Source organism: Sprattus sprattus, assembly GCF_963457725.1.
Source record: "Sprattus sprattus genome assembly, chromosome: 13".
Lineage (NCBI taxonomy): Eukaryota > Metazoa > Chordata > Actinopteri > Clupeiformes > Clupeidae > Sprattus > Sprattus sprattus.
In genome coordinates, this window is record NC_137911.1 from 16914780 (window position 1) to 16930502 (window position 15723).

Consider the following 15723-nt stretch of genomic DNA (forward strand, 5'->3'; position numbering starts at 1 on the left):
CGTGTTTGTTCACAATCCTGGCTCTGAAACCAACTTAATCTGTGTCCAGTATGAGCTAGGACTATCTTCAGCCCAGCATGGGCCCTAAAACCTGCCCATGACACGCCACCTCAGTGTTAACATTACCCACTGTGCCCATTTCACAGGCGAGAGGAAAGCCTGGATGCCAGGCACCTATGACCTACAGCATAGGAGTTAACAAAAGGAACAGAATAGAAAGTGGCTGTTAGTTTGTTGGACCGAGCCATACACTATAACAGCCAATCAATCTGCTGCTTCAGGAGCACGGAAGACAGGGGTGTAATTTGATAGGCTGTTGAGCTGAAATTCGCCAGAATGGTATATTGCACCTTTAAGGACAGTGATGTGTTATTTTTTACGCCTCCGATGTTACCTGATTCTGAGACCCAAGTCCCCCTCAGTAAGCCCATCAGATGAGTCCGCCCTCAGTTAGCCCCTGGCCCAGTGGCTGGTCAGCTGAAGAAGCAGGCGTTGAAGTGCACTTGAAGGGGATGATGATGAAGAGTGCTTAATGTAATTAACCACTGACTCGTCCCAGATTAATCACCATGACATGCTCGCCGTGTGTACACAGAACAACGTCCCCGTGTGTGAAATCTGCATTCAGTGTAGCGTGGCAGTGTTGCTCATTATGATAGATTTGTGTGTGTGTGTGTGTGTGTGTGTGTGTGTTTGTGTGTGGGCTTAAGGTGGCTATCTGTATGTTCATGTATAAATGGAATTGATCCCTCGATTATCGATTATCCCTCTTTTTAATTAGGTGTGTCTGTGAGTGTATATGTAAGTGCATTAGTTATGATTAAGGCAGTGTTATTAGTGTGTGTGTGTATGTGTGTTTGTGTGTGTGTGTAATAGCAGTGCAGTGTTGTGTTTGAGCATTTCTCTCTGTATGTGTGTGTTCATCATGTGTGTGTGTGTGTGTGTTAAGGATAGTTTAGGGTTGTGTGTTTATGTAAACTCTGAAAGTCTGTCTGTCAAAGCAGATTGTTGCTCTAGCCAGGTGTGTATGATTGGATGCTTAGTAGTCTTTTGTGAGTGTGTGCCCTGGCGGGTTGTTGCGGTTGTGTGTCTGTGCACATCTGTGTATTCTAATAGTCCCACTGTTTGTGTGTCTGCAGGTCGGTGTTTGCGGGCTGCAGGATGCGCAGCGACAGCGAGCCCTTGTGCGACTCCGCGCTGGCCAGTGGCGACCCCAAAGAGGATCACAACTACAGCAGCGGCCTCAAGGGCGGGGCCTCACCTGACTCCGCCCCCCGCGAGGGCAGCGAGGCCAGTTTCCACGGCAACGAGGCCGGCAGCGACACAGAGGACGATGGCAAGATCAAGAAGGAGCCGCGGGAGTGGTCAGTGGACGCCTTCGCCCTCGCCCAGCACAAGAAACGGCAACTTTTCCCCCCAAAGGTCAGAGGTCAACGTGTGGCCGGCGACACACTGCCCCTTAAAAAGAGGCGCACGGAAAAGCCGCCGGAGAGCGATGACGAGGAGATGAAGGAGGCGGCAGGGTCCCTCCTCCACCTGGCAGGTGTGCGTGCCTGCTTGAACAATATCACCAACCGGACGGCAAAGGGGCAGAAAGAGCAGAAGGAATCCATGAAAACCTAAGAGACAGAACAGCTGTTTCTGCCTGGACGCGGAAAAAATAATAATAAAGGAGAAAATGGAGAAAAAAAACATCACTTTTAATAGAATTTGCTATTTTTTTTTCAGGACATCAGGTGAATTCTACTGATTTGTGGCAATACCAACAATCACTTTGTTTCCCTATCTTTATAAGTGTTTTTTGAGGGTGCGTTATTTTGTCTGTTCTTTTTTGTTTTTTTGTTTTGTTCAAAGGAGATTTAAGCCATAGCAAAACCTTTATATGATGTTCCGATAATTTAGTGATAATTTAGTCTTTTTCAGGTTTGTTTGTTTATTTTGTTTGGCTGAAATTGAATCAAATATACTCAAACACCTCCCTCCCCCATACTTCAGATTGGCACAATCGGGAAAAGGAGCTAATTTAGCAATTTACTGATCTTTGCAGTTATTTCGAGAAGCATAGTCAAGTTGATTGTAGTGATATTTAGCATTGGGGACACTGTGTTAGCATTGTTAGCGTAGCGTAGTGCTCTTCCCCTCCCAGATGGTTTCTGTGGGAGGCTGCTGCACTGCTGTCAGTGGCTGCCTCACCTGAGGGGATTTCAAGGCTGGACAGTGCCAAAGAGGACCCCCCACCAGCAGACATGGCAGCCCTGCCTGACCATAAATGCACTAGTTTTAAATACAAAGTGCGGCAGTTGAGATGAGACAGGATGGTTGAACCACACTGAGGACATGTTTAATGTTTCAATGTTTGCCTTGATGTCTCTTTTAAAGATGGGATGGGGTTAGTGCGAAAATATAAAACATAAATACGAAGCCACAAGCCTTTATCAAGTGCTTTTTCGAGTGAAAAAATACAAGATTGGGCTAAAAACTGCCAGTCTCCTTCTCAAGCAATCATGATTAGAAACTCAGATCTCTCTAAAGGCAGAAATGCTACGAAACCTGCCAATCATATTTTAGTGATAAAAAAATGAAAGTTACCGTGGAGTTTTCAATTTTTTGTGTTGTTTGTGTGTGTGTTTTTTTTTTTTAAACCCTCATGATGTAATAAGCAATTTCATCCAGTCAGGATAACACTGTATAAAATGTTACACTAGTCTTTCTTCTCCCTTTCTTAATTTAAGCAATGTAGCCAGCAGGACTTTCCAAATCGTGTTGCATGGGTTCTGTAAAGAAGACGAAGAAGAAGAAGAAGAAGAAGAAAAAAAGAGTTTTTTTAAATCAAAGTTCATGTACGTAAATAATGTATTTAGCATGGTGCATGAATTATTTTCATATAAATAGAGATACTAGAGAACAAAGACGCTTCTAACGTCTGAGCCCATAGGCTTGGACTTTCTCATTTTTGTCTTGATTTGACAAAATGGTTTGTTTCGTTTTTTTTTTTTTTGTATTTGTTCTCATTCATACTTGTTTTCAAGCAGGCATTAAAAAGGATAAACCTTCTTCAGGGACAAACACAGACTGTTGGGCATCTATCTCTGCAATATGAGGAATTCACGTTACGTCACGAGTAGGGCTTAAGCAGTCTGACTGCTTTGTGTCCACGGCACCTCCAGTCAGAGCCCGAAGCCCGAGCCCAAGCCCGGGTCAGCCCTCGTCTGCTTGTACACTCAGCGCCACTCAAGGATAGATACCAGCCCGCTGTGAACCAGATCAAACTCGGATCTGGATCCAGCTCTGATTTGGACTCAGTCCAACTCTGATCTGGACTCAATCGAGCTCTGATTTGGACTCAATCCAGCTCTGATCTGGACTCAATCCAGTTCTGAACTAGTTCTGATCTGGCTCTTATCTGAATTTGATCCATTTCAAGGTTGGCGGGCATCTGGGACACATGCCAGCTCTTAGGTTTCAGGAGAAGTTAGTAGTGAGTGTCGGTCCCCTTCCTGTTTCCAGTGCACCCAGGTTCAGTGCTTTGTTTGTTTCCATTTGCTGTCAAAGTGTGCTTGTCTGGATACGGTGGATGTCTTAGATATTTCAAGGTCTTCCATTTGTACGACACAGGAGTTTACTACATGTATTTCTTTCAGAGTATTTGCCACTGTTGATGTAGCATTGTTCAGGTTTGTCACCTGTATTAGTATTTGTCATCCACCCACACACATGCACACACACACACACACACACACACACACACACACACACTCTCATATACACAGACACACATACAGACACACACACACACACACACACACACACACTCATATACACAAACACACACAAACATACAGCCACGCATGCACTCAGTGGACACACACACTTCAGTGGACAAATTACATCATTATGAAATTACAAGAGAGCTAAACACTCTAGTGCATATATTTACCTTCTCCTTTCTGGATTGCACTAAGATAATAAGTTACAGATATTTTTAAAGTTCAGTGCCAAAGCCTATAGTGATTTTATATCTATCTATCACTCTATATATATGTTACCTAGAAAATGATACATACTTGATCTGTATGTTAAAAATTTGCAATTGTCAATGATCTGTAGCATTTTTGTCAATGGACCCTGTATTATAGAGCGCTCTCTCTTGCCCCCCCACCCCCACCCCCCACCCCCGTACAGTACAGCGCTGTAAATTGCTCATCATGACTTGCTCCATGTAAATCTCTGGCCATATGTCTGCCTTTCTATTCATCACTCCTCAAAATTATAACATTCAGCAGCCGGATCTTTACAGTATGTGAAAATACACAAAAAAAAGAAAATGGAAAAAAAAAATCTGACCTGTAAGTGATCCTTGCAAGAGTATTGCTGTTCTCTTCTCTTCTCCTCTGAGCCACAGGCATGCGTAGGTATCTCAGCGGTCTGTAAAACGCCTCCCCATCCATTGTGCATCGTTGTTAACCCTGTTTGAAAATGTCACATGGCCTCTGGCCTTGCTAGAATAGGAGTGTCCACTAGCACTGTGGACGCAAGACACACACTCTTTGCCTTCCTCAGATGTCAACACTCACTGCATAACTTCACACACAGCTGGGGCTGGAAAATCTGCAAAATGATATACAATCAGAAAGCATTAATATTAGCCAGGCAAATAATGGTCAATTAAGAGGCAATGTGTTTTGTTATGTTTATTATTATTATAATTATTATTGGTATTATTACCTTTCACTTGTTTTGTCCGGTTGTGTTTTTGTAATTGTTACTTTTGAAACGTTAATGTTAACTGCCATTTTGTTTCTTGATTGTTTCCAACATCTCAAAGAGGAAAGACAGAAAGTGGGACAAACAAACAAACTAATGCTGTCTGGTTGGGTCTAACTCATTGACTATCCGATTGACCAATCAATATGGAAGCATATTTGCATTCTGTATTTTCTTGACGTGTAATCATTTTGCCAAAGACAAATGATTAAAAAAACATGGATGTAAATATCACTTTTGTCCATTACTATGACAGAAATATGTTTTGTCTTTTGTTTTTTTTGTTTTTTTTCCTCTCAAACATACCATCATGTTTCTGTGCTGTATTGTCTTCCAGTTGCAATAAAAAAGAGTTGCAAATGTTGCAAAAACCTTTGAACAACATGTTTTTGAATTGTCCATTTAATAATAAAGACACCTCCTGCAGAATTATGGCACTTAAAAAATGGTGTGTTCAAATCATCAGAGGAGTTGTGGCCTTATTTACTTCACAGTTCACATATGATTCAAAGAAAGATTAAGGTAGAATTGTTCCACTTTTATCTCATGTAAGTTAATTTGACATTTCCTGTTATGTAATGTTACCATATTGTCATTAATAAGTGACATTGGTTAATGGATTAGTTAATAAGAACAAACCACGAACAAACATTTAGTGATACAAAGCTCTGTAGTTAGTATGATAATGATGGTAACAACTTAATAATTCATCTTGAGAGATACGGTTAAAAAAGGTACTTTACGTTAAAACTAACCCAAGCAGAAACATTGAATATAATGAGTTAGTAGCCTAAAGTTCTGGGTCATGATGATCTGTGTCTATGAGGAGGTGTATCTAAAGAAAGTCCTCGATGAAGGCCACTAAGCTAAATCATTGCCATGACCAACAATGAGCGCAGGTGCTAAGCTGGAGTTTTATACCACTACTTTGTTCACATGGTGAAACCACTTTACTTGCATTGGGTTTGTGTGAGTCGCCCTTCACAGTGATCTGAGCGTGTAGTGTAGTGTTGACAACACACCTAAAAACAGCATGCTCTTACTCAGCCTTATCATTTATAAATGTCATCCCAAAGCCCTCGTGCTGACGGAGGTCCATTCTTAATTAAAGAGTGGCTTTCTTAATCAGGGCCGGTTACATGCCTGCACCGTGTCGCCACACCTAGGAGCCACTCAGTTGCTATGCAACTGCAGTGGAGTGAGGAGGAGAGAGAGGGATGGGGGGGGGGGATAGAAAATGTACAATAAGCAAGTTGCCAAGCAAAGCTTACACAGGCACGCCAGGCTCAGCTGCTCCCAATGCTTGGCTTCTTTTGAGGTGGGGCAGGTGCCAGAGTTCCTGTTTCGTGCATTCCTGGCCAAATCAGAGCATTACAGACAACATCCGTGCTCTTCTTTTTCTGCTCTCGTAGTACAAAATGTTCACATTTCTCAGTGTAGTTATTCCTGTCTCGAACGTATCTGTCAGTCATTCGTATAACACATTTCTTTGCATGTTCTCAAACGTATAATCCTCTGTGGGTGTAAATTACGGTTGGCTGTGAGACAAAAAGGTACAGGCTTGCATCTGTTGCCAGGGAAACAAAGAGAAAGAGAGGAGCTATCACAGAAGCAAAACTTTGACTTTTTTTCTGTGCCTGACAGAAAATAGAGAGGAGAAAAAAAAAAGACATCTTCATCTCTGTTTACTCCTTGTGTCTGTGGCTACAGGAAGCTACCATGTGCTGGCCACAGAGTGACACAACGCACAGACAAAGGGCGTGGAGGAGCCCTGTTTTCTCCTCCCCAAAAAAAGGGAGTTTGGCTGGGAAGGAGATGATGGAGCTTTTACAGGGTAAGGGAGCCCAAGAAGCGTGACTAAGAACCCTCTTGGCAATTACACTGCCATTTATTCCAGTTTCCAAGGTAGCGAGAATCGGAGGTGCTCATCGACGGTTCAAATCAATAAATACACTCCCAGCCATAGAACATGTGGAGAGATAATAACCATTCAAATCCATCACACAGCACCTTTCATTTCCCACACGCTTGCTCTGGGTCGTAAATAAGGGAAGTATTACCGCACTTCTAACAGCATTATGGGTTCCAACGGTTGAATACGTTGACTCGCCTCTATACGTCTGCCATGTAAGCCGGAGGATTTGAGTGAGGTTGCTGTCGAGGGATTGGAATCTTTGATGTGGCGTCTGCCAAACGTGCCGGGACATTTTCAGCGGTTGCGAACGCTTGTGGCGCAGGTGCAGGCCAGACCCCCATTACTGGGCAAGAGGGACTCGTTTTTGACTGTCTCACACACAGGTGTGCTGCAAGTTGCTATCAGCGGTCAAGGTTAAAGGACTTGAAGTGGCATAAAATACAATAAAGAAACCTCTTCTGTTTCCTCTCCTAAAATGAACAAAACACTGATCAGTTTCAGTGGTGCAGATTGTGTATTTGTGTCTATGTGTGTGTGTGTCTACGTGTGTGTGTGGGTGTGTGTGTGTGTTTGTGTTTGTGTGTGTGTGTGTGTGTGTGTGCATGTGTGTGTCTGTGTTGGTGTGCATGTGTTTGCGTGTGTGTGTGTGCGTGTGTGTGTGTGTGTGTGTGTGCAGGACTGCATTTGTGATTTATTGACAACATTTTCCATAGACCCATAGATTCCTCTGTGCAAATGCTGTCTTCCATCCCATCACAATGTGACATCTTATTCCACAGAAATCGCTGAGCTTTGGTTAAATGTAATCCTCTTTATTTTTAAATGTATTAGGCCCATGCACGGACACTTGGAAATAGTTATCCATCAGGATTACTCTGCCTCATATGCCTCCTGCACACCACACAGATGGTTGCACCGACGACAGAACACAAGTCGGGCGGCCGCTCCAAAGGTTTACCTCACCGGTGTCAGCAAAAAGAATCTGTGAGCTGTTAGTCCAAAAAAAGCCTCTTCTTCTAGTTTCTTTTCCTTTTGTTATTGTTGATATTTTCTGCCCTTTTTGGGATGCTTCCACATGGCTTTTTCTAGGCTTTCAACTGACTATGTAAGAGATTTGTCCCTGATATGGCCCTGTTTTGGCTCTGATATGGCCCTGATTTGGCCCTGATATGGCCCTGTTTTGGCTCTGATATGGCCCTGATTTGGCCCTGATATGGCCCTGATATGGCCCTGATATGGCCCTGATATGGCCCTGATTTGGCACCCGCTCTCTGGAAGGTAATGAATGTGACATTTTCCATGTAGGCACTGCTGACAAAGCAGGTAGAAATGCCAGCCAGTATGACTCCCATTACACCCCACCCCACACCACCTACAAAATGACTTTCTCTCTCTTTCTCTTTCTTTCTCCCTATACCTCCCTTTCTCTCTCTTTCTCATCTCTCTATGTCCCTCTCTCGCTATACTTCCCTTTCTCTTCTCTCTCTCTCCCAATAGCGCTCTCTCATTCTCTCTCCCTCTGTTTTTCTCTCTCCTTCCGTTCTCTCTCTTTTTGGCCCAGCTTTAGTTGCAGTGTGACTTTCTCACTGCCTGGCCCCTCTCTACCCCCTTACAAATGAGCCTGCGGTAAAATTAATGTTCTGTAACCACGCGGCTAACTGCAGGTAGCCCACTTCACTCGCCGCACAGCTAATGCCCTTGATCTTTCATTAGGAGTGGAACAGCTCGCAGCACCCGAGGGAAAGACTAGGCCCAGAGGAATGAGAGAGAGAAGAGCGAAAGAGACAGAGAGAGAGAGAGAGAGGGAGAGAGAGAGGGAGGGAGGGAGGGTGGGAGGGAGGAAAAGCGAAACCTTCACTGTCATCCTTCTGAATCCTCTGCATAAAGGATCGACTCCCCCACTCTACCACTCTCTCCACCCCTCTCACACCCGCCGGTTTCCTGGGTGACCATTTCTTACCTAGCCAACCATGGAGGCTCATGGAATAGATTTAACTGATACTCCGCCAGAAGGCTATAAAGCCGGCACACATTTGTCTGATGATGCCACTGCACTCTCTTGAGGCCACTGAGAGCAGTGTGCAAAAAGTGTTTAAAGATGTTCTCTGCAAAATGCGAACCAAATGTCCCCCGTGATAGTACTGGGCAGCTCACTGTGGCCACACTGGAATGCCAAATTTTACATTCACTATAAAGAACGTTTCAGTCTCCTTTTTTAATTGCCTTTTTTCGAAAGAAAATAACCTTGCAAATACATTTACATTTAGTCATTTAGCAGACGCTTTTATCCAAAGCGACTTACAAAGATGTATACACATTTTACATCTACACTGATGGCACACTGCACATCAGGAGCAATTAGGGGTTCAGTGCCTTGCTCAAGGACGCTTCGACAGGGAATCGAACTAGCAGCCTTCTGTTTACTAGACGACTTCTCTACCTCCTGTGCCATTGTCGCCCCAAATAACGTCTTGTTCTTTTTATCTATAGATATTATTTTTTTATTGTTGAAAGGATGGTACTTTTGTATTCTGCCACAAGAAAAAGGTTACCTCATCTTAAGTTTGGAGTACCACACTTTGTTACATAATAGTCTCATGTCCTTGGGTAGCTCTCCTAGGAATGTAGCACAACAAACATTTACAAACATGTTGAGATGCTTAATAATGCTGAGAAAGTGTGTATGTGCATGTGTGTACATGTGTCTGTGTGTGTGTGTGTGTGTGTGTGTGTGTGTGTGTGTGTGTGTGTGTTGTGTGTATGTGTGTGTGTGAGTGTGTGTGTGTGTGTGTGTGTGTGTGTGTGTGTGTGTGTGTGTGTGCATATGTGTGTATGAGGGGGGGGGGGGGGGGGGGGGGATGTGAGTGTGTGTTGATGAAGACTTCAGACTGGCATTTTGTCTGAAAGAGGGAGAGAGAGGCCTGTGAGTAAACACAATCAGATATTGATCATTTTCTCCTCTCAGCGTGCCAATCAAACAAAGCCTATTAGTCTCATTCTGCTCCGTTCAGCCACCTGCAGGCACACACACAGGGCCGCATGATTGGCCGCAACTTAATTTAGAGCTTATTTGGAGAATGGAGGTGTCCAGGCGGACGGCTGACTGCTGGAGCCCACCAGTGCTGGAGCGTCATTATGAAATCAGGAAGCTTCACCGAGGGATGTATTATCTCAGGCTCTGTGTACTGATGCACATCTTCGGCTACGGTTTCATTTAACAGGACAGATTTTCCCCCTCTGTGGCCCCCCGTTCTCATCAGGCTTGAAGACATTTGGGGGTCCGCGTACAGAGCACCGCACTCAATTAAAGTAAAAGCGCAAGGCTTATTAGATCAACGCTCAAATTAAACCTCACACGAGTCAAGGCGCGTCTTTACCCGCTGAATTTGGCAGCTGGGAATTCTGTAGTCGTCTTTCTTTGACAAGATTGAAATATGAACGACATGTACAATTATGCACCCAAGACTCACTCCCTGATCCCCACAAATTGTAAGTAATTTGATAGAGGGCTTCTGTTTGGCTGTAGATATTGCATCAGGGCCTGTATTCGTAAAGGATGTGCAGATGTATTTTCGTAGGTCAAAAGAGAGAAAGAAAGAGGGAGGGAAGGAGAGAGGGAGGGAGGGAGAGAGAGAAAGTGCCATGGGCATTTTAATTGCAATGAAAGTAGGTTAACCAGAGGGATATATTTCCAGCACGTGGAGTGAGAGACAGGGATGGGGCGAATATTCTTCCCTCTATGACAGACTCCAAATCTCTCTCTCTCTCATACACACGCACACACACACACACACACACACACACTGTATCAGTCTTTTTCATTACCCTCTTTCTTTCTCTCTTTGTACAAAAAAATACAAACACATAAATACAAATGTAACTAGCTACGTTATATTGTGCTCTCCTGTCTTGTGTAGCAATGGGGATCACTGATATAATTCCTAGGGTGCACACCTTCTGATAACATTTACAATTAAAAAAAAAAAAATATGCAATTCGAAAACAGCTGTATGAGGAGAAAATGCTGCTGCAGTGCTTTAGGCTGGTTTGAATGGTTGTGGATTTAGGATGGGTTCAGCAGTTGTCATGGCAGATGTTGGCTTCAGCTCCGACTTTCCCCGTCGCTCCTAGCTGCGTGGGATCCTCTGGCGGTGGTTTTCCATTGGGGGGGGGGGGGGGGGGGGGCAGACGGCTGCTGTCCCTAGCAACACGAACCACGAGCGTCACTGGCAGTTATGCAACATGCTAAAGTAGCGCCGTCACCACCAACATGACATCGCTTGCGGCCGAGGCATTTATTTTTTCCATTTCTGATGTTCAATAAAGATCCTTTTCAATTAAGACGGAAGGGCTGAAGGGAAGAGAGCAGTACGGCGGCTTAAAGTGCAAACTGGCAGTGGCATTGGTAGTGGCCGTGACTGCAAGCTTATCTGAACTTTTTCACTTGATTTGGACTGACAGCCAGAGGCTCTCTTATGCAAACAGGGATCATTAGTTATATCATTTGGGTTACAAAGAGAATCACAGAGAGAATGGGGATGAGCAAGAGAGAGAGAGAGAGAGAGAGAGAGAGCTCGACATGCAGGGCAATGTTGGCATGTAGATATATATTTTCCTGCATTGTTGCATTATAAAAATAAGAATATTTGTTGTTGTTGCATAAAACAGATGCCTGATGTTGACACCAGGTTCATTTAAAATAAGTAAGACAAAAACACTTTATGCTTGTCATATGTGCATTTGTTCCCCTTTCAGCGGATCCAGAAGGTTTTAAGATTTATAGCCAAACTCCTGACAAAAATAATGTCTTCAGATCTCTAACGCCATCTACAGGTACCGACAAAGAACTAGCAAGAGAAGGCTTTTGCTCTAGTTGAGTAGATGAAGTTGTTCGTCAACTATGAATCACTGTAAAAATGGTAATGTTGGACGCACCTTAATCTTGTAAATATCGTATACGATATTAATAAATTATTACTTGCTAAGCTTAGCGCCAATAGATGGCGCCAAACACAAACCTCTTTATTGTTTCGGGTAACTATCAGAGTAGTTTCTCTGTCTAAACAAAGCCCTGTGCCCGTCATTGAATGCATTGAAATGGATCTAACTAATCCACGTTGTACTGGTTATTCATAGGGAAAGGTCGATATCTTTCACTGCTGTCTTTGTGTCAAAGTTGAACAGTTCAGGAATGTGGGTAAAACTTTCACTGTAGTTCGGCTGTCGCTTTCGTGATCACCTGATGGCCAATCACAACGTGCAAGTGGCACCGTGTGGCTGCGTGACTGTCCAATCATGCACTGCAACCACGACTCGTGTGGCAGAAAAGATTTCCATCGGGAGAGCGACCAACGATTTACAGACCAATTGTGTGATATCGGTAGGTAATATTGTGTAATATGCGTGTTTGTGTGTATTTTCACCTCTGTGTAACTTTTACGATTGACCCCTTTTAGCGGCTTAACTTAACTCAACCCGTTACAGTACCGTAACAGACTCGGTGGGGGCAACAGGTTGTTTGTTGTTGTTGATAATAGGGGGGTGCTGGAATCCAGATTACAGTGTAGAATGTGATGGTAGATTTTGCGTAAATAACAAGCATAGACATTTAGACTATAACATTTCACTTAAGGATTCATGATTTTAAATGTAGGACTATCTATAGAAATGTGTATTTTATTAACCATTATCATCATCAATGCATTAACGTATAATAAATAGACAAAATACGGCTTTGTTCTATAAAATATGTATAGTTTTGCTTTCATATTTTGTATTTTATTTTGTTATCGTTGTTATCTTTGTTTTGTTCGATTATGTCCACTGTCCTCTCATTACTCCGTCGTCTCGATTTACAAACTTGTTTAGACCATTTCCTCCATTGCTATTGATTTAAAGGGAGAACAGTAGCCAAATCAAGTCAAGCAAGACGAATACAAAACACAAGAATTGTTACTGTGAGTTTACATTGGACTGCTGCCTGGCTATCGGACTGAGTCAGGTTAGCCCTCTCTCCGTCCCTGTCTCCGAACAGTAGGCACTAGGCAGTAGCGGGATAGCACAACAGAGAGCGTTTTGGAAGGAGGAGGCGGTATTTGTGTTAAGCCGTAGCTAGCACATGGCGAACATAGCATCAAGGGGATCGACTCAAGCGCTGAGTCACCTCTGGGAAGCGGCCCAATCACCGGAGGAACTCAAGCCTTCTCTGTGTAGCGATCCATCTTTTTGCTACGACACAGCCCTCCGTGCCTCCTCCGCCCCTGCTTGTGTTGTTATTCTGTGGTTTAGGCGAATATAGTTTTGTTTTAAATCCCTTTTTACAGACATTGACAATCAGAAAACATGGCAGAATCCATTAATCTAGTACGTTTCTTTTTTTAACCTTCATTTGTTTGAACCTGAAGGGTCATAAGGCTTGGCACTGATTCCTACAGTATATCTCCTTTCAGTTGTATAATATTGGGGAATACTTGAAGGAATTATATGATGTCATAAAATGGAGAGCATGACTTCATTGTTAATGGAGGCTAGGCTGATCATGCTGTCCATTACCATCTTGCAACAGTTAATGTCCATTTTAGCTGTAATTGCAATACATATAGACCCCCCCTATTCCTTATGACCTTCATTAGAAAGTCATTGTGATAGGTCTCTTTTTGATTGGAGTTGCTCACATTCGGATGTTTTAGGATTGGATATTCTCTGAGTCTCCTTGCCCGCTCCTTACTTCTTATCGTGTCTGTGGCGTTCGTCGCCGGGACGAATAACAGGACTCACTAGTCACTGTGTTTTAACAATGAATGGCTCTTTATTCAGCACATGTGTAGCATCTCTTAAGTGCAATCAAAATGGTGACGGCGCGTACATGCGCGTATGGTTTATATACTGAACGTAAACAATATCACGCATGACATCACATGACAGTGTCTATCTGGTGATTATTGTGTTTGTGGGATGAGATGCTGTCATCCTCAGGAACGGGCAGTTTCCACACTAAGAATGGAATGGAAGAACATGCAGTAGAGGAAGGCCGCTGGTGTCTTCTGTCATCAGATCAGTTGCTGTCTGATTACTTTCCTGTATGTTTTGGGGAGAGGAAGCGGCTGGCCTGCATCTTCTCAGTGAGAGACTGACACTCTTACATCCCCTTACTCTAACTGAAACAGTTATAAGAAGTCACTGATGTGGCTGATTAAAGTCGATGGAATCAGAGTAGGAATACTTTTGAGGAAAACCTTTGAAGAATTGTGTCGATAGGATTGGTGTTGATTCCAGTGCAGGTACATGTCACTGCGTGTTCTGGAGCAGGAGAGTGTGTGCATGTTCAGGCAGGATGTGTGTGTGTGTTTGTATTCACTCCAAAAAGTGGTTGTGGCCCGAAACAAAACAAAAGAAAAACTTTAACAGTAGCTTTAGGATTTTGTTGAATAACTTAGTGTTGTCAAGCATATCTTAATGGTCTTATATGTTTTGACAGGCTTTTATTTTGTAATCCATTACATATTGTTGTATGATGAGTGCCAGCCCCAAGAGGAGACTTTGAGGAGAGTTCAGCCCTAGGGTGTGTTTGTGAGGAGAAACAGGGTTTATGCTTAAGGGTGGGGGAGTGAGGGAATCCACCAGAGAGAGGGAGGAACGAGCTGGGTGTTGTGCAGGAAAGATAGAGCATCTACTCGGAACAACACCACTACCACCACCACTACTAACAACAACAACAACAACAGCAGCAGTAGCAGCCAAAGAAAGTCAGTATTTTTATGTGTAGGGCACAAACAAGCCAAAGTCCATTTCCTGTGGAGCTGTGCTAACACTTCCTGACGGATCTGTAGCACCGGGTACAGGATGGTACCCTCCCTGTCTCCTGCTGGTCGAAGTGTGGAAACCCTGACACCATGGTGGCTTTTAAGTCAGGAGTGTTGTTTCCTCTCTCCAGTGTTCTTCTGTTGTGACTGGTTTGCAGCCACCAGTGGTCTGATAGTGGTGGCTACGTGCTGGGAACAGTGTGGCATAGGCCGCTCAGGCGCTCTGGTCTGTGTGGATGGTGGATAAACTCAGGGTTTAGAGACTGGGCTGTTGTTTTAGGCAACCGTTCCTTTCAGCGTTTATCAGACAGTGACACTGTCTTCCTGTGGCCTTGAGAAAGACTCATCCTGTCAAAGCTGCTGGAAAACTGACCACTGTGCTGTGACCTTGGTTCCGTAAATAGGGTAGATAAGGGCCATAGAGAGAGAGAGAGAACCCTCTGTTATGCCCAGTTACTGTTGCTGTATGGCTCAGGACCCTCATGGGAAGAGTGTTTACAATCTCTGTGACATCACTTCCCCTCCAGCTGAATGTATTTTTTATGCCAAGTTCCTATCCACTTTTCCCCTGGATGTGAGATTCATATTTTAAAGAGGTTCTATTATGCTAATTTTCAATGTTCATAATTAATTTTGATGCTTGAACTTTGATACTTAAATGTTCCAAAAACACAATAGTTTTCTCACACTGTACATCTCTTTTCACCCTCTGTTAGAGCTCCTTTGTCTTTAAGACACCCCTCCTGATAAGCCCACTGTGCTCTGTTTGGTGAGCTAGGCGAGCAACAACGATTATGTTACTAGGTTGTGTCACTTTGTAACAAGGGATATCGGATGAAATTCCAAAGAGGTGGTTCAGGCAGCTGAGAAAAGGGGTTTCTGTGGGAGAGAGTTACTCCCTCTGGCGTGAACTTTGGGCTTTATAACTTTGCAGACCGTTTACCTGGACAAAAAGCTGTATAACACACTCAAGGAAAGGTTTAAACTGGAAAAGCATAAAAGGTCCTCTTTAAAAACACAACCATGTTTATTTAGGCCATGTGATGCACAGCAGTCCACCTATATACTTCTTACATTGGGATAATATGCTGGAAATATGCTGTTTCCTGCCTTACTTTAAGATCATAGGGGCTTAAAGGGAGTGAATGGAATCAGCACATGGAGTGGTAGAGGCACTGCCAAAGCTGAAGGAGCTGCTGGCTCTGGCCATCTCTGGGTTTGCTACAAACTGGCGATGAGCAT

The 15723-nt window shown here is 43.6% G+C and overlaps 1 protein-coding gene across 2 annotated transcripts in view; it reads left to right on the top strand.

The window, feature by feature from the left end:
- foxn3 (forkhead box N3) overlaps nucleotides 1-5138 on the top strand; it is an 87509-nt gene extending 82371 nt beyond the window's left edge. The window contains exons 6-7 of one of the 2 annotated variants that reach the window (XR_013968867.1): nucleotides 1140-2840; nucleotides 3033-5138. Coding sequence is in view for 1 of the 2 variants with exons in the window: in XM_080849966.1 (XP_080706092.1) it covers nucleotides 1140-1623 (484 nt within the window). In the remaining variant the exon portion in view is untranslated. Of the gene's footprint in view, nucleotides 1-1139 lie in introns of both variants that reach the window. The other variant, XM_080849966.1, reaches the window with a different exon arrangement.
- Nucleotides 5139-15723: the final 10585 nt, after the last annotated feature.